Source organism: Protopterus annectens, chromosome 3.part1, assembly GCF_019279795.1.
Source record: "Protopterus annectens isolate FY-2018-M chromosome 3.part1, PAN1.0, whole genome shotgun sequence".
Classification (NCBI taxonomy): domain Eukaryota; kingdom Metazoa; phylum Chordata; order Ceratodontiformes; family Protopteridae; genus Protopterus; species Protopterus annectens.
Genome location: NC_056732.1, coordinates 161,742,912 through 161,770,456, shown reverse-complemented (window position 1 = coordinate 161,770,456; position 27,545 = coordinate 161,742,912). Strand labels below are relative to the sequence as shown.

At 44.6% G+C, this 27,545-nt stretch overlaps 1 protein-coding gene across 9 annotated transcripts in view; it reads right to left on the bottom strand.

The window, feature by feature from the left end:
• SVIL (supervillin) overlaps positions 1-27,545 on the bottom strand; it is a gene marked incomplete in the record, with an annotated part of 2,930,183 nt that overhangs the window by 919,079 nt on the left and 1,983,559 nt on the right. For all 9 annotated transcript variants that reach the window (XM_044066681.1, XM_044066680.1, XM_044066686.1 and 6 more), the window contains 1 exon segment: positions 25,239-25,386. In XM_044066681.1, the coding sequence (XP_043922616.1) occupies positions 25,239-25,386 (148 nt within the window).

Below are 27,545 nucleotides of genomic sequence, written 5' to 3'. Positions count from 1 at the left end.
GGCTGCTCAGTGGGAAAATGAGCAGAAATAGAAGAGGCATGAATTTCTATAGAAGAGAAAGAGAGACCACTGTGTAGTAGATCAGCTAAGTAATCCAGGATGAGAGGGATGGAGGGCAGTGCCGTATTGGCCCCCTTAGCCCAGATCCAGGTGCAGAAAGTACAGTTGTGTACACTTACCATAAATGTAGATGTTAGAGTATATTCACTGCTGCAGTCCTAACAAATGGGTTATCTGGCTCCTGGTAGCCCTCGATCAGCCAGAATATCAAAGGTAAGTAAAAATTACGTCGGCTGCCATCGGCTGTAAAGGATGTCAGGGCGTCAGATGAAAAAGGAGGCAGCCGATGTCACTTCCTCAGTCTTTCTTGCCAGAACAGTCAGAAGCCCCCAGAAAACAAGGCTTAAACCAAAAGTTATTTTGGCAAATAATACCAAACTTAGCCTGTACCTTAGGAAAAGAGAAAAGGGGAAGGAGTGAGGGAAACCAGGAATGCAAAAGTGAATACACTTGAACATCTACATTTATGGTAAGTGTACACAACTGTACTATGTTCATTGTGTTTCACTGTTGCAGTCCTAACAAATGAGTTGATTACCAAAGCCCAGAGAAAAGGGAGGAGGTACCAACACAATCAAGGAATGGAGAGAATGCCCTGCTGGATCTAGAAAGCAAAGGCAAATTATAATGTTTTGTGAAAGTGTGTACAGAAGGCCATACGCCAGCCTCTAAAATGTCTTTAGTAGGGAACACTCCTTAAAAAGGCTGCAGAAGTGGAGGCTGCTCTTGTGGAGTGGGTCCTCACCCCTTGAGGAGGAACCTTGCCATGAAAGGAATAACAGAAAGTAATACAGTGTGCAATCCATTTAGAAATGGTTTGCTTAGAAATAGCTTTGCCCTGAACTCCAGGAACAAAACTGACCAATAGCTGAGCTGATTTCCGATAGTCCTTAGTCCTGTCCAGGTAAAACCTGAGCTGTCTTTGTACATCAAGCGAATGCAGGATCCTTTCACCTCTATTCTGAGGATTAGGAAAGAAAGTAGGAAGGTGAATGGACTGATAAGTCAGGCTTAAAACCACCTTAGGCTAAAAGAGGGAATGGTCCTCAGGGAGACACGATCTGCATGGAAGATGAGACAAGGCTTCACAGCCAACAAAGCCTACAGCAATGAAACCCTACTTGTGGAAGTGATAGCCAAGAGGAAGGCCATTTTCCAAGAGAGAAACTTTAAATCTGCAGTGACAGCTGGCTCAAAGGGAGGAAGAATGAGTTACTACAAAACAGAATTAAGGTCCCAGGCTGGGGCAGGTGCTCTTCTGGGAGGTTTTAAGTTGCTTGCACCTCTGAGAAACATTTTCATCAGGGGATGAGAGAAAATGGGTTGTTCAAAAGATAAATAAGCAGAAATTGCTGAAGCATGGATATTGAGAGGAAAAAAAGTCCACCTTGAAGTAAATCAGCCAAGTATTCCAAGATCAGAGGAAGAGTAGGCTGAGAAGATTATTCCCATCTAGCTTGTCTCCAATGAGAGAATCTTTCCCATTTGCCAGCATAGGACTTCCTAGTGCTAGGCCTCCTGGGTTCACAAAGTACGTCAACCACCTGCTGGGAAAGGGAAGAAGAAGATTGATTCATACAATAAGCCATGCTGCCAAATTGAGAGACTGAAGATGTGGATACAGAATTTTTTACCCTTCCTGAACCAAAAGATCTGGTTTCAGAGGAAGATGCCAAGGATGAAATTGGGAGAGACTGTGAAGCAGTGGATACCAATGCTGCCTGGGCCAGTCTGGAGCTATGAGAATGGTCCTTGGTCTTTCATCCCTGATCTTCAACAAAACTTTGGGAAGAAGGGGAAGAGGAAGAGAAGGGAAGGCATAAACTGAAAGTAGCGTCCAAGGGAAAGACGGAGCATCCACTTTCCAGGCCTTGCTGTGATGCTGTCTGGTGCAAAAAAGTGGTAGATGCTGGTTGTCTGGAGAGAAGAAAAGATCCACCTGAGGAGCGTCCCAACGCTGAATGATGCTGTAGAAGACTGTTCTGTTCAGCTGCCACTCGTGAGGATCCAGGGTCTGTCTTCTCAACTGGTCTTCCAAAACATTGAGTCTACCTGGAACCAACTGAGCTGGAAGATGTAGGCCCAATGATGCTGCTGTGGACCACAGAATCATGCTCTGTTTGCACAGGGGGTAAGAATAAGTCCCTCCCCGTTTGTAGATGTACCACATGACTGTGGTGTTGTCTGTTCTGAAAAGCAGAGTTCCTGGAGAAAGAAGAAGCTTGAAAGCCAGTTAAGGCCTGCTGACCTGCTATCAATTCCTTCAGGTTTATGTGCAAGTGCATCTGCTGGGCGTTCCAACATCCCTGTATGCATCTGCCATCCAGGTGAGTTCCCAGGCGTAGTCCGACGAGTCCGTGGTCAGAACTTAAATGGCAGGAGGTGGGCGGAAAGGCATGTCCTTATTTTGTAAACAGGCTGTTGCCCAGCATGCAAACTCTGTCTGCAGACATGGAAGCAGAGGAATTGTCACATCCAGGTCCTGCGTGTGCTGACACCAAAGATTCTTGAGGTACCATTGAAATTTCCTCATATGCAGCCTTGCATATGGAATCATGAGAATACAAGATGCCATGAATCTCAGAGCTTGTAGGGAGCAGGGACAGGCTTGCCAAGTCCTTGAAGTAAACTGAAAGAGTTGTCTGCTTCTCCTGGGTGAGATATATCATCTAGGCGGCTGTGTTCAGACTTGCTCCCAGGAATGTTATCTCCTTGGTTGGTACCATTTTTGATTTTTCCTCACTGAGAGTGTAACCCAGGGAAGAGAGAAGAGTCTTTACAAATTCCAAATCCTTTAATAAGAAGTTATGTAATCACCATAACGTTCCATCTGAGTAGGTGACTTCATTTGTCTGCAACCTTTGGGTCTTGGATCCGACTTCGGATCCGAGCCGGCAACTTATTTTACAGCTTATGGATCCGAGCTCCTAGCTCCTCCCCTTACCCATAATCCCCTGCCAACCCTGATTGACCTCAGATCAAGTTTGCCCTTATACCAAATCTCAGACCAAAAGTGTCCCGAAAGGGACCAAGAAAGGACATTCAAGAATAGACTTCTGAAGGCCAGGGGGAAGGAGGGGGGGATGGTTGCAGACAAATGAAGTCACCTACTCAGATGGAACGTTATGGTGAGTACATAACTTCTTAATCTGAAGTAGGGACTTCAATTGTCAGCAACCTTTGGGACAGAGTCCCCAGCTACCTGAATCTTGGGAGGCCATCATGGAAGGATGTTCCGGAGCACTGCGGAGCCAAAGGATGCTCTCCCTCTGGAAATAACGTCCAGCTTATAATGGTTGATAAAGGTATGAGATGAGGCCCAAGTGGCTGCAGAGCAAATATCATCCAAAGATACTCTAGATCTAAAGGCAGAAGAAGTAGATATGGAGCGAGTAGAATGCGCCCGTACTCCCTGAGGTGCAGGCCTCCCCGACGTTTCATAGGCCAGAAGAATACACTGTGAAATCCATCGTGATAAGGTGACCTTAGAAAAAGCTTTACCCAGATTGAATTTGGCAAAGGAAATGAACAATTGATCGGAGTGTCTGTGACCAGCAGTCCTATGAATGTAGAAGCGCAGTTGTCTGTGCACGTCTAAGGAATGCAGCTTGTATTCTCCTTTATTCTGGTACTTAGGGAAGAAAACTGGCAGGTTAATGGACTGATTGATATTGGTTTCTGAGGCCACCTTAGGAAGAAAGGATGGATTGGTCCTGAGGTGCACTCTATCCTGATGAAAAATCAAGTAGGGAGGTTTCGCACAAAGGGCCGGAAGTTCGGAAACTGTTTTCGCTGAAGTGAGGGCGACAAGGAACGCCGTTTTCCAGGAAAGATATTAAAGTTCGGCCGAGGCAGCTGGTTCAAAGGGAGGGGCAGTCAAGGTTTGATGGACTAATGATAGATCCCAAGGAGGTACAGCTTCCTTAACAGGAGGCCCGAGCAGGAAGGTACCATTGAGGAAGGTTTTACATAATTTCGCAGTCATCAAGGGACCTGACTCGTGTCCCACATGGTAATGAGAAATTGCTGCCAATTGAACACTGACCGTAGAACAGCTAGCTTCCCCGTTGAAAGAGTCCGGTGAGGAAATCCAAGACGGACGGCAATGAAGCCGTGAAGGGATCTATGTTATGGTGTTCCGCCCAGATGGAAAACCGCTTCCCATTTACTGCGATAGACTTTTCTAGTGGAAGGTTTATGTGCTGCCACCAAGATGGCTTTAACTGGTGAACAGATGCTGGGAGTCCTGACTAAGAGTGGAACTGGAGCAGCCAAGCTGTCAGCTTCAGGTTGTCCAGATTCGGGGACGGTAGTCCTAAGGGATGGGATATTAGATCCGGAATGGGATCCAGAATCCAGGGAGGATTTACCAGGTGAGACCACAGGTAAGGGAACCAAGTTTGATGAGGCCAGAATGGGGCAATGAGGATCATTCTGCCCCCCAACCGAGAGGCTTTCTGTATCAGTTTCAGCATCAGGGGTAGAGGAGGATAGGCATAAAGTAGACCGGGAGGTCAAGCATGCACTAGAGCGTCTCTCGGGGCTGAGCTTGTCCGCCAGAATGTTGGACCGTCCCGGAGTGTGCATTGCGATAAGGAAGCGTTTGGTGGAGATCGCCCATTCCCACACCCTCATGGCCTCTCGACAGAGAGGGTAGGACCCGGTTCCCCCGTTTGTTGATGTACCAGACAATCGACATGTTGTCCGTCTGTATCGCAACAGTTCCTACGGGGAGAAGGTTCTGAAGTGCTTGGAATGCCAACAGCACCGCCCTCATCTCCAGAACATTGATATGCAAGGAGGTCTCTGTGTCATTCTACATACCTTGGACCATTCTGCCTGAGCAATGCCCCCCCCACCTGAAGTGAGAGGCGTCCGTGGTCACTGTGGTGAGGGGAGGCGGCGTGCAGAAGGGTCATCCCGTATGAAGGTCCGGGGACTGGAGCCACCATAAGAGGGCCCTCCTGCTGAGTGAGATAGAATGGTTGAGGGGGAGAGACTGAAAGGACCATTGGACTAAAAGGGTCCACTGTAGCATCCTCATATTCAGACGAGCATATGGAAGAAGAGTTATTGCTGCTGCCATGGAGCCTAGCACCCTCAGGACCAATTCCGCCGGTGGGGCTTTTAATTGGAGGATGGCCCGCACATGAAGTCTCAGGTTTTGAAGTTGCTCCGAAGTGAGGAACGCTCACAGACTTCTCGTATCTAGTTTGGCCCCTATGAAATCTATCACTTGTGTTGGAGCAAGGGAGGATTTGTCCAGGTTTTGAAGTTGCTCCGAAGTGAGGAACGCTCGCAGACTTCTCGTATCTAGTTTGGCCCCTATGAAATCTATCACTTGTGTTGGAGCAAGGGAGGATTTGTCCAGGTTGATCGTAATGCCTAGATGTGGAGCTAGCCGGAGAAGGTGATTTCTGGCTGCGCAAAGTAGATGCCTTGTTGGGGCGGACAGGAGCCAGTTGTCCAGGTATGGGAAGACCTGCATTCCCTGGAGTCTCAGGTGGGCCGCTATCACTGCTAACACTTTGGTAAACACCCTGGGGGCTGTGGTGAGACCAAAGGGAAGGACCCTGAAATGATAGTGACTGGCTCCCAACCTCCTAGATAGTCTGTCCATTAAAATGTGGTAGTACGCATCCTTGAGGTTTACTGAGCACATCCAGTCGCTCTCCCGCAAGAGGGGGAGAATGGATTGAAGGGTGACCATCCGGAATTTTTCTTTGGTTACTGACAGGTTCAAGAGTGAAAGGTCGAGAATCGGTCTCAAGTCCCCCGTCTTTTTTGGCACCAGAAAGAACCTGGAGTAAAACCCTAATCCAAGTTGATCTGGGGGGATGGGCTGGATGGATTTTTTTTCTAGCAGCTGCTGCCTCCCTCTGATTGGGTGGTATATCGGGGAGGTTTATGAGTCTAGGGACATGGTGCAGTGGGATTTTGTAACCTCTGGATATGATATGAAGCACCCAGCAATCTGACGTAATGGACTCCCAAGCTGGCAGGTGCTTCGAGAAGCGCCCCCCCCCCCCGACTGTCTCCAGAGTGGAGCAGTCGCGCAACCCCTCAGGGCTGCTGCGTGTGCCGATCAGAGAAAGTTTCTCTGGACCCAAAATTTCTCGGGGCCCCTCTGCCTCTAGGGCGGCGTCCTCCCTGTCCTCCTCTGCCACGAAGGACCGGTTGTCCGGAGCAGGATGGGAATGTTGCGATTTCCGGAACCACATCATCTTCTGTCCCTTTTGGTTCTTGGAGAAGGACCTCTGGGGAGCAGAGAAGCGGACTCCGATGGCAGACAAAGTCTTCCCGTCCTTTTCGCTCTGGACAAGTGTCTCGTGAACGGTCTTGCCAAACAAGGCAGAACCATCAAAGGGGGCATTTGCAAAGGACGTCTTAAAGGGCTCTGCGAAGTCACAATGTCGGAGCCAGGCCTGACGTCTCATGACTAGACCCGCTCCGCTGGCTCTAGCGGCTCCCTCTGTGGCATGGGACAAAAGCCGCATAGAGGTAATTGAAACTGATCTTAGAGTGGCCATAGGAGTGGAGTACAACTGCTTGTCCTCTGCCGTCATGGACTCTGGGGGGGGAAGCAGCATATTCTTTGATAAGATCTCACTGCATCCTGATGACATGTGCCAAGTAGTTCAGGGACCTTACTGAAAAGGTCGCTGAACTAAATACCCGCTTCCCGAGGTGATCCATCGAGCGGGACTCCTTGCTCGGTGGATGGACCGAGGGGCTCTCCTGAGCTAATTCCCTGTTCGTGGCTGCCGCCATCAACATGGTATCTACAGGGGGACCTTGCTCCAATGGGACCGGTCTGCAGGGGGACTCAAAATTCTATCTGGGTGTTTGGGGACTGGCTCCACAGTGTCCGGCTCCTTCCACACCCTGGTGGTGATTAAGGTCCACCAGGGGGTCGGCCGGAGGGGACACCCAAGAGGTAGACGGGCCTGCTTCGAATGCCTCCAGGAACACGGACTCGGAGGAAGCCTTGGGGGCAGACCACCCCCCCCCGATCCTGAGCATTTCCATGATGTCTCCAAAGGAGACATCCTCGGGGGGTGACCTTGGGGAGCCTTTCCCTTCATCCAGGTCCGTGTCCTCTGTTAAGGACTCTGGGGAGTCCATGTGTCTCCTCTTACACTCATGCTTGCGAGGCACTTCCTCGGGGGGACTGTCCGAGGAGGTCTCACCAGCAATATCCTGTTCCAGTGGAACAACCTGGGATATCGAAGCAGGCTGTCCCTGTGGCTGGGTGATGGAAGCCTGACCCAGCAGAGAGGAAGTGCAGGGTGGAGCCGATGCAAGGACCGGGGGGTCCGGATGCCCTCAACAGAGCCCTCTCCACTACATCGAAGGCCGAGGGGGAGCCTCTTTCCCTGGGATCTGAAAGCCGGTTCCCACTCGGATCCGATGAAGGGATCGGAACCGGCGCCGAGGCCACCGGATCCGAAGGACCCGTGTGCTCCGACCTGGATGGAGCCGAAGGCACAATGAATCCCTCGGATCCAAAGCTCGGCCCACGGCTCCGAGAGGTCGGATCCGACGAAGGACCCAACAGACTCGAGGGCAGGGTCGGATCCGAAGTACCCAGTACTGTCGGTGCCAACCCACCCCCGGTTCCGAGCGCTCCGAACCCAGGAAGCGGGTCGGAGAAGGAGCTATCGGGGCAAAAAAAGGTGTCGTGCTCACCCCCGAAGGGGGGGGGGGGAGGCAAGAGCACTCCCATCTGCAGCTGGGCCTGGATGAACCTTTTCATCATCCGGTCTAAGTCTGCATCAGAAAGACTAAGTAGATCTCGACGAGGCCACAGAGGCGGGCTGGGAATGCCGCCTCGATGACCTCAACGGAGATCGGGTCTCCTCCTCCTCGGGTCCCGGGGAAAAGCAAGGGGATCGGATCCGAGGAGGAGAGGACCTGGAAGCCGTGGAGGGAGAAGCCCGCTTAGCTGGGGGAGGCCGAAGCGGAGGCCTCGGCCCACCGCTTGTGGTGCTTCTCCCTCCTGGCCTCCCTTTCCTCCGGCATCTTAGTGGGAGTTTCAGTCCCGGCCGGGGGAAGGGGTGCAGGAGTGGCTACCACCAAGGACTGAGGAGGAGCCACGGAGGCCGAAGCTGGATCCGGGGGCAAAAGTCCCGCCAGAACCAACTTCGACCTCCGCTCTTTCAGTGCCCTGGGGTTGAACGCTGCGCAAATGGAACACCCTGAGGACAGGTGTTCAACCCCAAGGCACCGAACACACCGAGTGTGGCCATCCGCCGGTGAAAGCTTATGGCCACACTCGGTGCACTTAGAAAAAATGGGTTTTGGGGCCTCCAACATTAGAAAAAATAACTACACAAACACATCAGGCCCCAAAAACACAAGCAACACACACACACACACACACACACACTCTACGAACCAGCGAGGGGAGGAATTACACTAAAAATGAATAAAATTAACAAAAGGGAATCCTAAACACACACACTATTTAAGAAATCAAAGATTTTCTATATTAAGTTTTTTCTCAAGACTTATCTGAAAGTCGCCAGGAGCTCTGAAATCCAGCTGTCTCTTCTAAGAGCGGCAAACTAGATCTGAGGTCAATCAGGGTTGGCAGGGGATTATGGGTAAGGGGAGGAGCTAGAAGCTCAGATCCATAAGCTGTAAAATAAGTTGTCAGATCCAAGACCCAAAGGTTGCTGACAAATGAAGTCCCTACTTCAGATCAGCTGTTCCTGAGAATTTGAAGTAGACAGTCGTCCAAGTACGGATAAATCTGAACTTTCTTCTGCCTGCAAAAAGCAATGACTGGAGCCGGGCACTTTGTGAAAACTCTGGGAGCAGTAGATAAGCCAAAGGGCAGCGCAGAGAATTGATAATGTTGCTTGCCCACTCTGAAGCAAAGATACTGCCTGCAGCTTTCCCCGATAGGGATGTGCAGATAATCATCTGTTGAGATCCAAAGTTACCAGCCAGGAGTCTTTGTCCAACATTGGTAGCAACTGATGTAGAGTGAGTATTTTGAACCTTGGAATTACTAAGGAGGAGTTCAGAATGGACTTGATCTAGGATAGGATGCCAGGTGCCTTCTTTTTTTGGAACTAGGAAATGTCTGTAATAGAAACCCTGGCCTACCGGCTGAGCAAGAACAGATTCTATTGCTCCCAGATGTAACAGACAAAATTTGCTTTTCTACTTCTGCCCTCTGGTTTGGAAGAGCGTCCGGGAATCCTTTGGGTACTGGAAATGTGTGGAAAGAAAACTTGTGTCCAAGGGATACATACCCATTTGTTGTCCATGATGGTGGCCCAGACATTTGCAAAAAGGGCCAACCTTCACCCTAAAGGACTCTCCAGGCAGGCAGGAGCAGGCAGAAGTTGGACAGAGTCATTGAGAATGTTTAGACTGAGAGCAAGCTTAGAACTTCCCACCTTGGAAGAGGAAGCCTGCCAACGCTTAGACCTTTGAGGGGTAGCCACCTGTCCCCTAGAGAATTTGTAACCTCGAGTCCTAGAATGGTTCTGTCTGCTGGTATCAGGAAATGTCCAACTCTTAGAAAGGTAATTCCTGCTAAAGCAAGGAGGCTGAATTTGCAGAAAGTCTTTAACTGTCTGCATAGACCTGGCCTGGTCTTCCATCTTCTTGAGGACTTCCTCTGCTTTGCTGCCAAAAGACTGTCCTTATGCAAAGGTACATCTAAAAGCTTAGCCTTAACAGGATCAGGAAGGGGCTGCTCCCTGGGCCAAGCACACCTTCTAATAACAGAGCCAGTAGCTGTAGCCCTACAGGAGGCTTCTAGACTGTCAAAACCACAATGTAATGAATGTCTATCGACAAGACTGGCAGAATTCAGCAAATCCTGCATATCCTTATTCTCTGCCAACACAGGCACACATGCAGTCCTAGACTTAATAGCTTCCAAGGTGTGCTGCTGGTACTTCAGCATATGAAAAAGACAATTAGTAGACCTAATAGCAAGAGTGGCAGAGGTATAAACTTTTTTACCCCATCTAAGTTCCTAGATTCCCTGACAGAAGGAACAGGATTTTTAGTAACAGTGTCCTTAACTCCTTTAGGACCTTGAGAAATAACCTCTGGATCAGTCAATGGATTCCTAACAAGAAACAAATGAGAATCAGGGACTCTACAGTACCGGTCAGGTTTACTGGGAGCAGGAGGAACCGAATTTGGAGTAGAGGAATTTTTCAGAAAACCATCAACCACCTCCAACACAGGTGGAATACAATAAGGCTTATGCTGAGGTAAATCCAAAAACTCCCTAATCCTTTTCTTAGAAAGGGGATAATCCTGACTTTCCCATTTAAAATGCTCCCTGAGAGTATTTAAAGTATCACCAAAAGAGAAATCTTCTGGAGGAGAAGCAGAAGGGATGAACTCCTCTGCATCTGAATCCTCAAAAGGAGAGAAAGCCTGAGAAATTTCCTCTTCATCAACAGAAATGCTGGAAGCATCAGAAGCTAAATAAGACAAAGCCTCAGGACAGACATCCCTACCTTTTTCTGAAGGAGGAGGCTGTGAACCCCTTATAAGAATCAAAAGGTCATCCGCCATTTTAACCATTTGAGAATGAGGTAAACGAGAGGAAACTGGAGCCTGTTTCTTCACAGGCTTACGACTAGAAGATTTACCTGCAAGTCTGAAGGACTCAGGAGGCCTGGCAACTGCTGAGGTTGCAGCCGAAGTCGTCAGTATGAGCTTGCTGTCTGTCGTCAGTATGAGCTTGCTGTCTGAACGAAGAACAGAGGCCTCGGACACCAGAGTCAGCTTAGCGGCTCCAGATGCAGCTGAAGAGGCAACACGTGTAAAGTCAGAAGCCAAAAAAGAAACCGGAGGCCTGAGAGCCTCTGAAATGGTCTCAACCGAGGCCTGCGGTTGAAAATGTGCAGGCTGCAGGGGCTGCAAAGGCGCCTCATTGGCTACCGCATGACTGACAACCAACTTAACATCATCTGATGATTTGACCTTCGGAAGCCTGTCACGGTTTGCAATTCTATATTTATATATATATATATTTATATATATACATATATATATTCATTCATATTTTAACTCAGTAAGATATAACAGCCACTTTTACAGTCAAAAGGGTTAAAAATATATACAACTTTTAATATATACATCTTTTCTATTCTTGACATATACTTGTACCTTTGAATCAGTACCTAGGCTTTAAAAACTGGATATAATTGATGAAACTTCACTAATAATGTTGGTGTTGCTTTAATTAATTTTTTGAATCTCAATGCTTATTAGTTTTCACTTCATTTTAATTCTTAATTGAATAGCGACTTGATTTAGTATATTGACATGTATATAAATATGTGAGTGTGTGTGTTTTGAATTGATTCTGAAGAGGTCTCCAGGGTGGAGACGAAAGTGCTCAATCCTTACTTGTTATTTATGTGCAATAAAATCGTGTTTACTGCTGAAGAGTCGGGTGCCTGAGTTCTTCATTGGATTTCCTATTTTCTACTGCTGGGTTTTTGATTCAAGTAGGCTTCTACACTTTTTTTGAAGCCTGTGACGGTCCTTATCCTTACGTTTCTTTGTGATATCTTAAGCCTGAAGACCAGCGGACGCCATACCGACAAACTTAGGCCAAACTCCAAAACGTTTAGCTAAAAGCTTAGCCCGACGACAAACAGTACACGGATTAAAGGAAGCACAGAGATCACAATTAGAAACGTCGTGGTCAAGGCCTAAACAAATAATACAATAGGAATGAAAATCTCTATGGGGAATCTGCTTTCCACAGGTAAGACAATTTGACATTCATTAAGGCAAGAAAAGAGGATCCCCAATGGGGTACTTAGCTGCAGTTGACTTCAACTTTGTAGTCGGAAACAAGAAAAGGTAAATGCCGACCAGCAATTGTGCAAGAAATGCTTCTGCTTCGGGCTCTGTGGCAAGGAAGACTGAGGAAGTGATGTCAGCTGCCTCCTTTTCTATCTGACACCCTGACGTCCTTTACAACCGACGGCAGCAGACAGCATTTTTACTTACCTTTGGTATTCTGGCTGATCCAGGGCTACCGGGGAGCTGGATAACTCATTTGTTAGGACTGCAACAGTGAAACACGATGAACATCCTTTTCCATTTACCTGCATAAGACTTTCTGGTGCTAGAAAGTCTGGCCTCACGGATAACATCCAGAACCTTTTTACTGAGGATGGCATATTGGCTTGGGGTTAGGGAATAAACCAAGCTGCCAAACTGAGTTGTCTGCAATTGGGGATGCATGAATTCCCCTTCCCTCTGGGTAAGGAGGTTTGGAATCTGAGGAAGCTGCCATGTAGGCAGTGGGGATAGGCTGTGCAGCAAGGGGTACCAGTGTTGATGGAGCCAGTCTGCAGCTATAAGAATGGTCCTTGGTTTTTCCACCCTTATTTTGGGCAGTACCCTGGGATGAGAGGAAGGGGAGGAAAGGCATAGACCAAGAGATTGACCCAGGGGAAGGGCAGGGCTTCCACTTTCAAAGCCATGCAGTGATGCTCCCTGGTGCAGAATTTGCTGAGCTGATGGAGCTGATGGGTCGATGTTCGGAGTTCCCCATTTCTGAGTTATTAGGATGAAGGTACTTCTGTTGAGCTGCCACTCGTGTAGGTCCAGAAGGTTTCTGCTTAATTGGTCTGGCAGGGGAGTTGAGAGAGCCTGGTAGGAATTGTGCTAACGGGTGCAGTTGCATGGAAGAGGCTGTGAGCCAAAAGTTCATGGCCAGCCTGCACAGAGGGTAGGAGTGAGTCCCTCCCTGCTTGCTGATGTGCCACATTACAGTGGTGTCTGTTTTGATCAGAACACCTGGAGAGAGAAGGGTTTTGAATGCTATCAAGGAGTTTAGCACAGCAATCATCTCTTTTTTACTGATGTGCAGGGGGATTTGCTGTGGGTTCCACTGGCCCTGTATGCACCTGCCGCCCAGGTGTGCACCCCAAGCGTAGTTTGATGCATCTGTGGTGAGGGTCTGGGTAGCGAGGGATGGGGAGAAGGGCAGTCCCTTGTTGTGGGAGCATACTGTTGCCCATCAAAGAAATTCCATTCGGATGCAGGGAATTATAGATAGAAGAGTTTCCAGGTCCTGAGAATGTTGATACCAAAGGCTCTTTAGGTACCACTGACATTACCTCATATGCAGTCTGGCATATGGAAGGAGTAGTATCCAAGATGCCATGAACCCCAAAGCTTGCAGGATCTTCCTTGCAGATAGTTGGGGCCTGGTGGCCAGTTGAGAGATGTAGGCTGTCAGGAAAATTTGTTTCTCTGGTGTAAGGTATGCCATCTGGGATGCTGTGTCCAGACTTGCTCCCAGGAAGATTATCCTTTGGGTGGGCACCTATTTCTTTTCGTTGATTGTATACCCTAGGGAGGTTAGTAGGGTCTTTATAAAGGCCAGGTGCTTGAGCAGCTTTTCCTGGCTATCTGCCTGAATAATGCAGTCATCTAAGTATGGGTAAATTTGAATATTTCTTTGTCTGCAAAAAGCAATGGCCGGAGAAAGACATTTTGTGAAAACTCTGGGAGCAATAGATAAGCCAAAGGGAATCACAGAGAACTAAAAGTGCCCTGAAGCAGAGATATTTCCCACATGATTCCCTGATATTGATGTGGAGGGTAAGCCTCTTTTATATCTAGGGTGGCTAGCCAAGCGTCCTTGGGCAGCATGGGTAACAGCTGCTGGAGGGTGAGCATTTTGAATTTTGGGATCACCAGGAAGATGTTTAGAATGGATAGATCGAGGATGGGTCACCAGGTGCCGTCTTTTCTGGGGACCAGAAAAAGTCTGGAGTAGAAGCCCTGGCCCATCTGTTCAGCAGGAACATGTTCTACTGCCCTCATAGAAAGCAGGGAATGGATTTGCTTTTGAGCCTCTGCCCAATGACTTGGTGGTAGATCAGGGAACCCTTTTGGGGTTGGAAGGGTGTGGACGGAGAATTTATAACCCTGAGACACACTGTTCAGAACCCCTTGGTAATGGTGGCCCAGGTGCTTGAGTGAAAGGAGAGTTTTCCTCCTAGGGTTAAGTGACGGTGGGCAGAGGGGAGGAGGTTGGGAAGAGTTGAGTCATTGTGGGTTCTTGCCATAAGGAAGTGGCTTAAAACGCCATGGTTTTGAAGTGGAGGTAGTCCACTGCATAGATCTCTGCATTCCCTGGGACTGCTGTCTGGGGGGGGGGTCTGCATCCACTGGGCCTATGCTGGGCCTGTTTACTCTGAGCAGGAAAGGACCAGTGCTTGGAGAGACAATGCCTGCTGAACCTAGGGGGCTGGACCTGTAAGAAATCTTTAACTGTTTGCATAGATTTTGCTTTTTCTTCCATCTTTTTTAAGACCTCTTCTGCCTTTGTGCCAAATAAGTTATCTTTGTGCAAGGGAGCATACAACAATTAAGATCTGACATTGGCTGTCAGGGGCTGTTCCTTAAGCCATGCATGTCTTCTAACGATAGATCCAGTGACTGCTGCCCTACAAGAAGCTTGTAGGGCATCAAAACCACAGTGAAAAGTATGTTTAGTATTAAGTCTTGTAAATCTTTAGATTCTGCCCAAGCAAGAAAGGAAGACATTTTTTGTTTAAGGAGTTCCAAGGTATGTTGCTGATATTTCAGCATATGGAACTGACAATTTAGTGGCCTGATAGCAAGAATTGCTGAGGTGTATACTTTTTTACCCCATCTGCCCAATGCTCGGGAATCCCTGTCTGAGGTGGTGGGATTTTTAGCAGAGGTTACTTTAAACCCTTTTGGCCCTTGAGAAATGACCTCAGGGTCAGCTGTTGGATTTTTAAAAAGATACTTGTGAGAGTCAGGGACTCTAGTACCTGTCTGGTTTTCTGGGAGCAGGAGGTAGGGCATCAGCAGTCGAGCTGGATTCAAGGAAAACATCATCCACAACATCCAGGACTGGGGGGATGGCCAGGGGTCTGTATTGTGGAAGATCTAGGAATTCCCTGAGTCTTTTTTGGGCTGAGGGTAGTCCTAGCTTTCCCATTGGAAATGCTCCCTTAAAGTATGCAGGGTTTCCTCAAAGGAAAAATCCTCTGGGGGACAGGCTGAAGGAATGGGCCTAAGAAATTCTGTTGTTTTTGAAAGAACGGTAGTCGCGAAAGAAGATGTCGGTTTGTGTCGAGATTCTGTAGTGCGAAGGACTTCCTTGGAAGCCGGTGCCTGCTCAGCGGCTCCAGACCCATCCAAGGCAGAGACAACCGCAGGATTCTTAATTGAAGAAGAGTTTTGTGGCATACCGGGCTCTAAAAGGGTCTCGGTAATGGCCTGTGAGTCAACTGAAGTGGGCATCAGGGGCTGGGAAAGCACCTCTGAGTACCGGAGGACTGACGACTAGCTTAATGAAAGCATCATCAGTAGGTTTGGACCTGTGCGGTCTGTCTCTGCCGTTATCTTTACATTTTTTCAGAAGATCTGCTGTCAGATGGCTTACCAAAGCCATATCGGAATTCAAGGACTGTAAACGATAATATATGGCTACAATAAGGGCCCCGACAATGGATAGTTCTAGCGTTGAAGACAGCACAGATGCGACACAGTAAGAGTGGAAGTCTCGGTGTGGTATTTGCTTTCCACAGGCGAGACCATTATTAACTTTTTCTGACATCGGTTAGTGCAAGAAAAAAGGATCCCCAATGGGGTACTTAAGCTTTAGAAGACTTCAACTTCAATTCGGAAATGAAAACTCAGGTAGCGGCTGACCGGCACTCATGCGAACTGCTTCTGCTTCGGGCTCCATGGCAAGAAAGACTGATGTAATGGTGTCAGCTGCCTTACTTTATACTACTCATGACCTGACGTCAGTCCTCAAGTGACAGCAACTGATGCAGAAATACTAAGTCTCTGGTATTTAGGCCGGCCCAGGGCTACCCTGGCAGGGATAACCCAAATATGATGACTGCAACAGTGAAAAAAGAAGAACATCGGATACTGAAAATGTTGTCAACACAATCCCTACACCTCAAACACCACCCACACCTACATATGCGGAGGTCCTCCACATAAACGTACCCAAACAAAGGAGACCTCCGATGTAAAAACACACACGATCACAGCCCTCCACACCACATACCATGCATACTTCACACACATGTGCCTCACAACCACTAAGGCTTCACCATAAACACAACATATTAGTCATTGGAGACTCCATTGAAAGAGTCACATATGTGCCTCTCACCAGGCTGGATAAGGAGAAAGTCACAGTTAATTGTCTGTCAGGTGCCAGAATCTGCCATATCGCACACGCACTCAAATCTCTCAACAACAGGTACTGTTATGACTCTCATACTCCATGTTGGCGTGAATGACTTGAGATGTACCTCTCTGGCCTATATGAAGAGACAAGATTGAGCATGCTGAATATGTGTCCCAAGCAGGTATGTCCCTAACCTTAAGCAGCATTCTGCTGTCACCCAGAATGATGCCTCAATACAAACAGAAAATGAATGACTAACAACTGGCTTAGTTTTTGGTGTCATTCCAGGGGGATCCAGTACCCGACAGCCTGGAAAGATATGATCGACAGACCATGATGCTTTGCCAGAGATGGCCTGCATCTGTCTCACCTGGGCTTCAGGCTTCTGGCAAAGGCTCTTGCCTCCCCTATAGTGCCGTTTTTAAGAAAAGTGATGAGGTTAAAACTGCCAACATAAAAATTTCAACAAAACACAAATTAAAGGTCATGCTGCTAAACGCTAGGAGTCTAAGCATGAGACTGCACTCATTGCAAGCATTCCTCGCCCTGGAAAATGCTGACATCTGTGCAGTAACAGACACCTGGTTCAAAGCTGTGGACAGTACCCCAGCCTTACCTGGCTACTCATCCTATCATACATTCAGACACCAAACTGTGGGCAGTAAAGCCAAAGGAGGTGGAGTTTCAATATACATTAAAGACATAAACACCTCCAGGGTGGTCAAACATTATGAAGCACAGGAGACACTTCAGGTGCAGTTAACCATTGACAAGACCTGTATTGAAATCATAGCTAGCTACCGGCCCCCAAATCTGACTCCAGATGCCCAATTCGCCTACTTGGACCTCTTCAAATCTATCAAGATTCCACCCTTTAACCTGATTCTGGGTGACTAACTTCCCAAACATAGACTGGAAGAACTACTCATGCCAGAGTACAAATGCCCAGAGATTCCTTGAATTTGTCAATGCAAATGCCTTGGAACAGCTAGTCGATACCCCCACAAGGGGTATTGAATAGCTTGGAGTTGGTATTAACCAACATGAGTAACCACTGCAGCATCCCTATAGTATTATCCTCCGTGGTAAGATCCGACCACAAAGCGGTCACTTTCTAAGTCACCATCTCCCCCAACCCCCCTCTAGCTAGGATCAGACATAAAAACTTCTCCAAAGCTGATTACAGACTCCTGGGGGATGGGATAAACAGCTTCACATCCCCCTCCCCCTCTGTAGGAACAAGCACCAATATCCAAACCTACACGAAAGCACTATACGAACATTTATACAGATGCATGTAATCAGGCATACCCAACAGTACTAAATCATCCTCTGCAAGGAAGAGTAAACCTGTCTGGTGGACATCTGCAATAAATAAACTCTCTAACAAAAGGAAAAAATTGCTGTCCAAGACAAAGAAGGAGCAGGTGCCAAAATGGAAGCAATGTCTCCTTAGCCTGAATAAGCAAATAAGAGCACTACTGAAATCCTCCAAAGCAAACAGAGTCCAAACTGGCCACATCTACTAGAGACAATCATACGGCTTTTTTCACATATGTCCACTACCTCAAAGGAAGTACACAGACCGGTTCAGAACTGGTGGTCATGGACACCACGCATACAAATGCCGTAGATATAACACACATGCTGGCTGACAGATTCCACGTAAACTTTACCCCTCTGTCCACCTCATCAGTAAATCAGTACCTGCCCTTTCCCCTTATATCTATGGAACAGGTCATCACTGCGCTCTCAAAGGCAAAAAATACCACCTCCATGGGACCCGATAATATCCCAGGCTGCATCCTAAGTGAACTCGGGCAGGAACCAGTAGACACCCTATTCAACCAAAGCAGAGTACTGGCTTCGTCCCAGCTAAGTGGAGGACAAAGGTGGAATGTCCACCGATCCGGGAAATTATAGACCCATCAGCCTAACTAGCCTGATCTGCAAGGCCATGGAATGGATCATCATGGACCTCATCAACAATGACATTGGCAGCCTCCAAACACTTGATCCCATACAGTTTGGCTTCGTCAAGGGAAGGTCATGTCTGGTAAATTTGGTTGACTTCTTTGAGACAGTCACAAAAGCCATGTATGACGGGAAGACTGTGCATACCGCCTACCTTGACCTAGCCAAAGCCTTTGACACTATTCCCCACTTGGGCATAATAGATAAACCCTCTCAACTAGGCATCAATCCATATATTACCAGATGGGTAGCAAACTGGCTCACTAATAGAACCCACAAAATAGGGGAAGCCACTTCAAGCAGTAGACCTGTAACAAGTGCAGTACCCCAGGGTTCTGTCTTGGGGCCTCTTATTTGGGATATACTTTTCTGAGGTGCAGGCCAAAACCAGTAGGCTATGGGTAACCAAGTTTGCAGATGACTGCAATATGGGTGCTGTCATCGATACCCCTAGTGATGTGGACATCCTCCAAGAGGGTCTCACTCAGACAAATGACTGGTGCCAGAAACATGGCCTCAAGCTGAATACCAAAAAATGCATCATCCTCTTTGGGGACTGTGACGTCCCCACAAATTATCACATTAATCGTGTTCTAAGCACTAAATCAGTCGTGACGGATTTGGGAACCCAGTTGATAGCAACCTAACTTTTGACCACCATGTTGCTATTGCTGTAGGGAAGCCTTCTATATGGCCCACCTCATAAGTAAGGGTATCTCATCCAGGGACAAGGAGGTCATAACATCCCTAAATTCTTTCCTTATAAGGCCCATTATTGAGTGCCCCTTTTGGCATGCACCTCGCAAAGCACATGCAGCAGCTCACCAGAAGAAGCCAAGGCCTCAAACATCTACCATACACAGATAGGCTAAAAGCTTTATCTCTCTACTCTGTTTCATACACACTCCTCAGAGGTGACCTCTGTCTGGCATACAAGGCATTCATGGACCCACCTTGTTGGGACTGCTGCATATCCACAAGTCAAGATCCTCTCGAGTATCCCGTTTGTGTGGCCTCAACAAGGTCTGTGACATCAACAAGACTTCTTGGCAGAACAGATTTGTGTCCCACAGACTCCCCCTTCTATGGAACAGACTCCCTCTCCACATCAAGTAGAGTACCTCTTTGGCCTTTTTAAGTGCAACCTGGATAACTGGATGGGAAAAAGAAAACATACCCCTGGGATTGGATTCCACCCATGTCCCTGCTGGACAGGGGCATCAGGTGCTGATTGTCTAAATATGGGCTAAACTCTTGGTGCTAGGCTTATAAGGGCCTCAGAGCCAATAGCCTAGTAACCTCCTATGATCCTATGAACAGGATTCAATTGACATATGGAAGCAAACTAGAAATTGATTAAACAGTGTGTTCTAAGTGAACATTTCCTAAAGAGACATGACATAATTCAAGTCTAAAACGACAATGTAATGGACCTTATTCAGAAGGAAAAATGAAACTTTTGAAGAGGGAAATTATTAACTTCTAAATGCAAACACTGCTCCAGTGACTGCAGAATGAGAAACCATTGAACAAGCAATTACAACATTCACTTATTAGATGAAAATTAGTCAAGATTTTCCATTGGAGATGGCAGAAAAAGTAATATTTCACTAAATGGATGCAAGTGATTGCCTAGGCTGGAGAGAGAACTGATATTAGTTTTAAAATAACCACAGGTAAATCCACAGGTAAAAACCATGTATGTAGCATGAATAGTCTCAGTATTTAGCCAAAGCATTTGTGAGCTGTCATAGAACTGCAACATTAGCTATTGAATGGAAAGCTTATATTGTTTTCTTTTAAACTGTGTACAATGATATGTGTGGTTATGAATCACAATATCTGAAAAAGATAAATCCTAAAAGAGAGGAGTTGTTAATGTACAAAAGATGCATCTAGCAACTGCAAATGGGTATATATAAGCTGCCAAATGGACTACTCCACAAAAACATATCATGTATTGTTAGTGGTACTGATGTTTACTACTTAGAATGCCTGCACTATCAACATTAACATGAAATGTATATGGCCTGACAGCAAAAGATACACGGTGAAGAATAAAGACCTACAAAGCTGCAGATGTACTCAGACAGGAGTGAACACGTGAACTTGATGCAAGGGACTCAGGATGGTTACTCAACAAAACATCACGGACAGGAGAGGCTGTGAGTAACAACACTGGTAGGGATAGGGGCTTCAGCAGTGATGGAAGTAAAATATAGTAATGGTAGATTTGTGGCAGTGAGGAGATATTTAAGTAATGAAGATGTACTAGGTGACCAAGGAGGAGATTACAAATGGAAAGGGTATTTTTTTTAAACAAAGTATGTGAAAGTACTTGGTGTGGAGGATTTATTTACCATGTGGTAGCATTAGGCATTCCACCCTGTTGAACTTGAGTCCAGCTACCCATACTACCACATGCAAGTCACAGAGTAAGACAAAATAATTTCAGCATGTGATGAATTGCTTCCCCTTAGAGGGCAACACACTAAAACTAATGTCTTTCGGCTTTTCCCGGGTTAGGGGTCGCCACAGCAGAACTCTGGTCCGCTAATGATTGGCAGTGGAATTTTTTATGGTGCTGAGTTGCCAGCCCGATGCCCAACCTTCAAAGGTGGCACACCCATTCACGCACGCACCTACCTGCATATCTTTAACGTCACTCGACCGCGGACAGTAACACACTAGTAGATGGGAAATCAGAAATACACCTCAGGTTTAGAACCTACGTCTCTAATGGACAGGGGCAGCCCATAAATCTTACCCTAGCTTACATATACCTCTTAAAATAACCTCAAAGACATATAAATTTGTGGAATACAATTGGGATGAACGACTAGGCTTATAAAGGTCCCCAGTGGTAGTTAGCATACTATACACCTATGACCCTATGAACCTGTCATCCCATACCATGAACTGATTGAGTATACAGAGAGAGAAGGAAAAGAAGTGAACTACCACCCCTTGCAGAATTTCTAGTGGAACCAAGAACAGATTCTGACATCAATAAAGGAATAATAAGCAGGGTGTGCAAGATTTTGCATGACAGCTAAAAGATACAATCTGAAGAACTTAGAAAGGACTAGGAAAAGATAACAGACAAAAACTATGAATAAACAATATGGAGAATTGCAGGGCACTCAAGTATATGAGAAAGTCCAGAAGACTTGGGATATTTGCATGAAAATGTTTGCATAGGTAGTTTGATATAGTGAGTAGACTTCAAAGGATCTTCCCCCAAGATGGGAGTAGGTGTTGGAGATGTGAACGGGAAGAAACAGTAAATGGGGAAACATGTATATTGGGAATATACATAATATACTGATTTTATAGACTCCTTACAGTCTGCTTCAATACTAATGTTAAGGAATGAATTGTAGTAATTAAAGAGATGATGTTTCTGAGTTGGTGTTTATAGAGTTATTAGAGGACTTAAAACACAGTAAGGCCTTAAGTTTAATACTGTAGGGGCAGCCAAAAAAAAAAAAAAAAAACCGAAAAAGCAAAAAACAAATACTAAACCAACTTAGACAATGTAAGGAGTATTGTAAAAGAAATTAAAAAAAATGGAGGGAGGAAGTAAACTGCATAAAAAGATATGGCATATTTGATAGATACATATAAAAGAGTAGATGATGTCTGATGTCAGAGGGTTGGTGGGTACTGAAAAATGTGAAGACATAATGTAACGACTAATATTCACATTATGATGGAAAACCATCAGTATATAATTTTTCCAATGAGAATGGAAAATGTTCTTGAAATGTTTATCATTAACATACGAGAACTAATGTTGCAAACTGAAGTGTGATGAGTAAAAAATAGGTAGGTAAAAGCAGTCAAGATAGAACGAATAAGGAAAAAAGCAAGAAGGTTCAATACACAAATAAATGCACTATTATATATATATATATATATATATATATATATATATATATATATGACATATATATGATATATATATATATATATATATATATATATATGATATATATATATATATATATATATACATTTCTTCTGCTGGCCATTTTAATTTTATATATATATATAGAGAGAGAGAGAGAGAGAGAGATAATATATAAAGAACTAATATATTTAAAAGCAAGTTCCTAAACCTATGACACAAGAGAAGGACACAAACCAAAGCCATCAAAAAGTATAACATACAAAAAAATACACTATATCGTGGCAGTGAATGACAGAGAAGGCCCTAAATGCCCCAAGTTACTAATCTCAGTAGCACAACCAAGAGAATCACAGTCTTTATGGCTAAAGAATTTTTTTTATATAGTATTAGCATTTCCCCTTGCTGAAACTGATTTCAGGATTTTTTTTTCCTCAAGAATAATTACCTTACTGAAGGACACTCAAATGACTGGCTGAAAGCTAAAGCCAGCTCCAAAGATCGACAGACATAAAAAGATGGCAAATGGGTAACATACCCTTGCAAAAGTTGTCTTGGCATCAATGTAAAAGAAAATTAGGGTAAATGCCATATCTTAGAAATCCATGAAACCAGTTATCTACTCAGAGAAAGACTTCAATAAACTGGCAGTTGATATAAAAGCAAAAATATATTGAGCTGAAGCCAAATTAGTGGTATGAGTGCAAGTTTGGTACACAGAACTCGAATAAGAAGCATAGCAGTTACCACATACTTCAACAATGCACCTAGACTTGGTCCCAACAGCCTCATGGATCATTAAATAGAAAGTGTCAGAGATTTTAGTTCTTCCCCAGCTAAGTTTTTACTTCCATCCATTGAACACTATGATTGGAGGATAGCAACTCCTAACAATGCTTTAGAAACTGTACCTTAGAATTACTGGTTGATCTTTTGTACCAATTTCTTATTAAGCAATACTTGGTCATGGTAAGGTTGCACACTAATCCTTCTGTACTTCTGTTAGTCTCCTTTACGAGAAGACATGATCTGCTGATTTTCACCTAAAATCCACAGCACTGGTTTCCAGTGATCTTTTTCTGTTTGCACAGATAGACTATTATGCCACAGTGTTCAAAAATGACTGTGATTAAGTACTGCACACTGACTACTAAGTGTAAAAGTCCAGTAGCACTACTAGCTAGCTTAATTCACCATTGGATGATTGATTTTAGTGGAAAGCTCTACTCTTTTAAAGCTTTTCACTGAGTACACACATGGTATCCCAAAGAAGTTACTAAATAAAGAACAGTCCACAACTGCTGTCTGACATCTGCTAGAATGACTACAACTGAACCAGCCAAGAACAATATGGTCTACAAGATGACAACTCACTGGGGGTGGGGAAGGTGTTAATACTATAAAACAGCTATGGAAGTTAGCCTTCAGTTACCAGTGAAGACTTAACCCTCCCATCTGCAGGTCATTTCTATACAGTGAGTTAGCTAGCATGGCCTTAACTATATCACTTACATAAGCTTGTGAGGTTGGCATACAATGGATATTCTCAGTTTGATCATATAAAGACAAAGACAAACTTTCACAAGTCAGTCAGTCTGGGTCAGGGTCAGTAATACTGAGAGAAGTAGTAGCCAGTGATCTAATATGCTACTTTTAAGTAGCAACATTACTCTTCCCTCCTGTCCTTTTGCTAAATTTCTGTTCTTCCTATATATTATAATTCTGCACTACAAAGAAGTGACACCATCTGATTTCATCCATGGGTATTATATACATGTTCAAACCAAAGTAAACAAAAAATGACCACTAAACTAAGTACTTGACTGATGCATACCACTCATATGAAAGACACGTCTACAAGTAATCATCTGACCTCAGAGGCTCAACTCTATAAAAGATTAAGTACGTCATCATCAGTGCTGCCACAATATAGAACTCTACCGCCAGTGCTGCCACAATATGTAAGAACTCTACCGCCAGTGCTGACATAATATGCAAGAACTCTACCGCCAGTGCTGACACAATACACAAGTACTCTACCACCAGTGCTGACACAATACACAAGTACGCTACCACCACTGCTGACACAATACACAAGTACGCTACCACCACTGCTGACACAATACACAAGTACGCTACCACCACTGCTGACACAATACACAAGTACGCTACCACCAGTAAGGACACAGTATATGATGGTGCTGAACAAAGTACTTTTTCAAAGGTAATATTTTCTAGGGAAGACACTTTCACATATTTGTGCTCAGCACAGGTGCAAGTAATGAGGAACAAGGAAGTTTTCTCTATCCCTGTCCTTTCAAAATTCAGTGGCTCCCTCTTGTATAGCTTGCATGTACATGGTTTTCACAGAATGTCCCTGACTTTGCCTCATATGTTTGGGTGTGCTCCCCAGAAAATGTGTGGTTTCTTAGCAAATCATTGAAGACTGCAGTCACTAAATGCCAAAAACCATTCCAGTTTCAGACTTTGTATTCTTCAAAAAATGCATGCTAGCCCAAATCCTGTTGCTCTAGCAACTTACTAATTATACAAGGACAACACTTAAAATCCATCCCTGATTTTGGCTCTTTGTCTTCGATTTTTGAGCTTACAAGGTTGAGAGCTATGCCCTCTTGTTTGACAGAAATGTAAATGATTACTGCAGAGGCTTTTCTCTTGCATTATACCGATTATTTTTTTACCAAATGACATCTGTTTTGCATCATTAAAGTGGCTTTAGTTGGCCTCACCCACAGAAAGTGTTAGTGAAAAAAAATAAGAGTACACATTTCTTTTGCACGTAGTTTCTTCACAAACTGTCTTCATGCTTACTAAACCACACTAACAAAGCTTAACATTTTGGCATCCTACCTAAAGAATTAAAACAAACACAAAAATGAGGATTAAACTGTCCACATTTGTTGGCGAAAAGAAGTAGAAGCACCTGCTCTCTCTCCTCAGACTTGTGGTCAACCCTAAAAATATATACTTAGCAGGCAGGTCTGATACAACCACCACCTAATACTAATAGGGGGTAAATAGAAGGAGATGTGTTCAGAGATTATGATCATTATACAAAGCACTCAACGTTATACTGACCTCTTTTGACCATACGGCCTGCCACTGTAAACTGTGTGGAATCATTTGCTGCACCTTTTCCCTTTACCTTCCAAGCTTCTTCTCTCACTGATATAAGTTGCTTCCGCTCTTCTATAGTCATCTGGGTTTCAAATTCATCTGCCAATTTCTATTAAATAAATATAATAAAAAGACAAGTAAAGCTGTTTGATGCAGATGGTTTTAATACTGAAAAGCTTATACAGATGGTAATGCTTTGTCAGGGAAATCAAACTGTACCAATGCTGGATAGCAAGTTAAGTTATTCCCTGGTCATCAGTGGAAGTACTGCAATCCATCATTCCATTATTCAAACCAAAAGTACTTATTTTCAAAAATGTCTAAAATTTATATTAGCTTAATTTACTTCAACTCTTTTTGCAAGCCATTCCTATGACCAGTCAGAAATTTAAGAATGCATACTTTTTTCCTAATGATTTACCTGCCATAAACTCCATTAAAATGGAAAATTAGCCAAGTATATAATATAAGAGTTTCAAATATTTTATGTCTACATAAGATGCATGTAAAATGACTAATATTTTCAGTTAAAATTACTAAATTGTTCAATTAAAAGAAAATAATGCAGGTATCACTTAAACATGAGCTGCATGCAAAAGCAAGCGGATTAGTTTTAACAGTCTTTGCAATGAAGCCAAACTCAAAAATGACACTTTGCTTTTTCTGCTTTGCATTAGCAAGGAAAAGGATAACTAGATCTATATGTCTACACACATGTATTTATATACCCATATATCTATACCTACCTAACTTCATAGAGGAAAAGCTATTTGTAAAGCTACTTGGATGCATTAAAATGGTGTTTTGTCAAATTCTGTATGTGCATTTTGGCAAACATGAAAGTGTGCAGTTGCATAACAGTGCAGAATAGAATAATATTCAGCAGTGCATTAAAACATTCTACATTATGGAGCTAACACTGTATACTTCTATTACAATGCAGAGATGGATTCATATGCCTGTCACAGCCATTCAAGAAAATGCTTCAGCTTACAACAGATAATAGGAATATAGACAAAAAGCACTTGCTCTACGACAGGGACCAAGAGGCAGATGCTTGTAAGTGGGATCACAATTTCATTCAACATGTCCCTGGCTAAAAATCTTAGTACCCACATCTGTAAAAATTACTACCCTCTGGGACAAGCAAACATTCCCAGTGCCTGGGATGAGGATATGCTCAATGTCACAGTCCCATTCTTTTCCCCAGTGGAACAATTTATTCCTTCTAACTATATAAACACAGAAAAAGACCCAGAAATGTAGCAGGGCTCAGAAGGTGCTTGGAATAAAAGACTACCTGCTTCTGAAGTCCTGCTATAGAAAATATGAAGACATAATGAGTACTTATATTACCTGCCCTCTTACTTTAAGATAGCTGAAGCAGAAGGTTCCAAGGAGAATATATATGCTCATCTGCGACGTGAACATGAACAAAAGTGGTATTGTCCAAAAACAGATGTTCAAATTCGGAAATACATACATAACCGGTTTCCAACTAATAAGCTCAAATTGGCAGTTCATGCTTTAGAATACTTTAACAGTCAAGGATTCTGAAAACTTTCAGGTAAGTTCCCAATACTTGCAACAAGATGATTGTAGTCTGGACCCTTTGTCAGCTTTGAGAGTAAAAGGTAACACAAACTTAAATGATGCATTAGATTGCACAAAGTTATGGACTACTGGAAGTGATCTACTTCTACGGGAACATAACTATCTAGCTACTTAGCAACATGCAGTCTACTAAATGACCTCTAAAAGAAGAATGAGTACTGAGGCTATGAAGCTACCTTAGCAGGCAGATGACTGTATATGTCTGAACCATCCACTGTGGAAATAATACAACAATATCAGTTCTAGAGCCCAGTAATGCAGAATAATCATCACATAGTGCACATACTAGTTTAGGACAGATCTCTCAAAAAGGATGAATGCAATGAAACTAGGGAAGATTTCTCTGAGGAGGAAATGTTGCAAGACTACAATCAAGGTAGGATGCTCACAATATTTAAATCGAGAGAGGTTTGATGCGATTGCTACAGCAAATAATCCTTCAAATATAAATAATTCCTTGAATGATTCCTTCCACTGCAATTCAGCTAAAGCCAATGCAAGACATTTTGTGAACCAAGGGCAGAGCAATAAAAACAGACATTCGATTTCAAGCCAATGGAAACCCCATGTGCTTCCAGTGTGTCATAATACACTGGCAGTTAGCCACCATATTTATCAACCACATCCAACCACACTATGACACAGTAGGGGAAG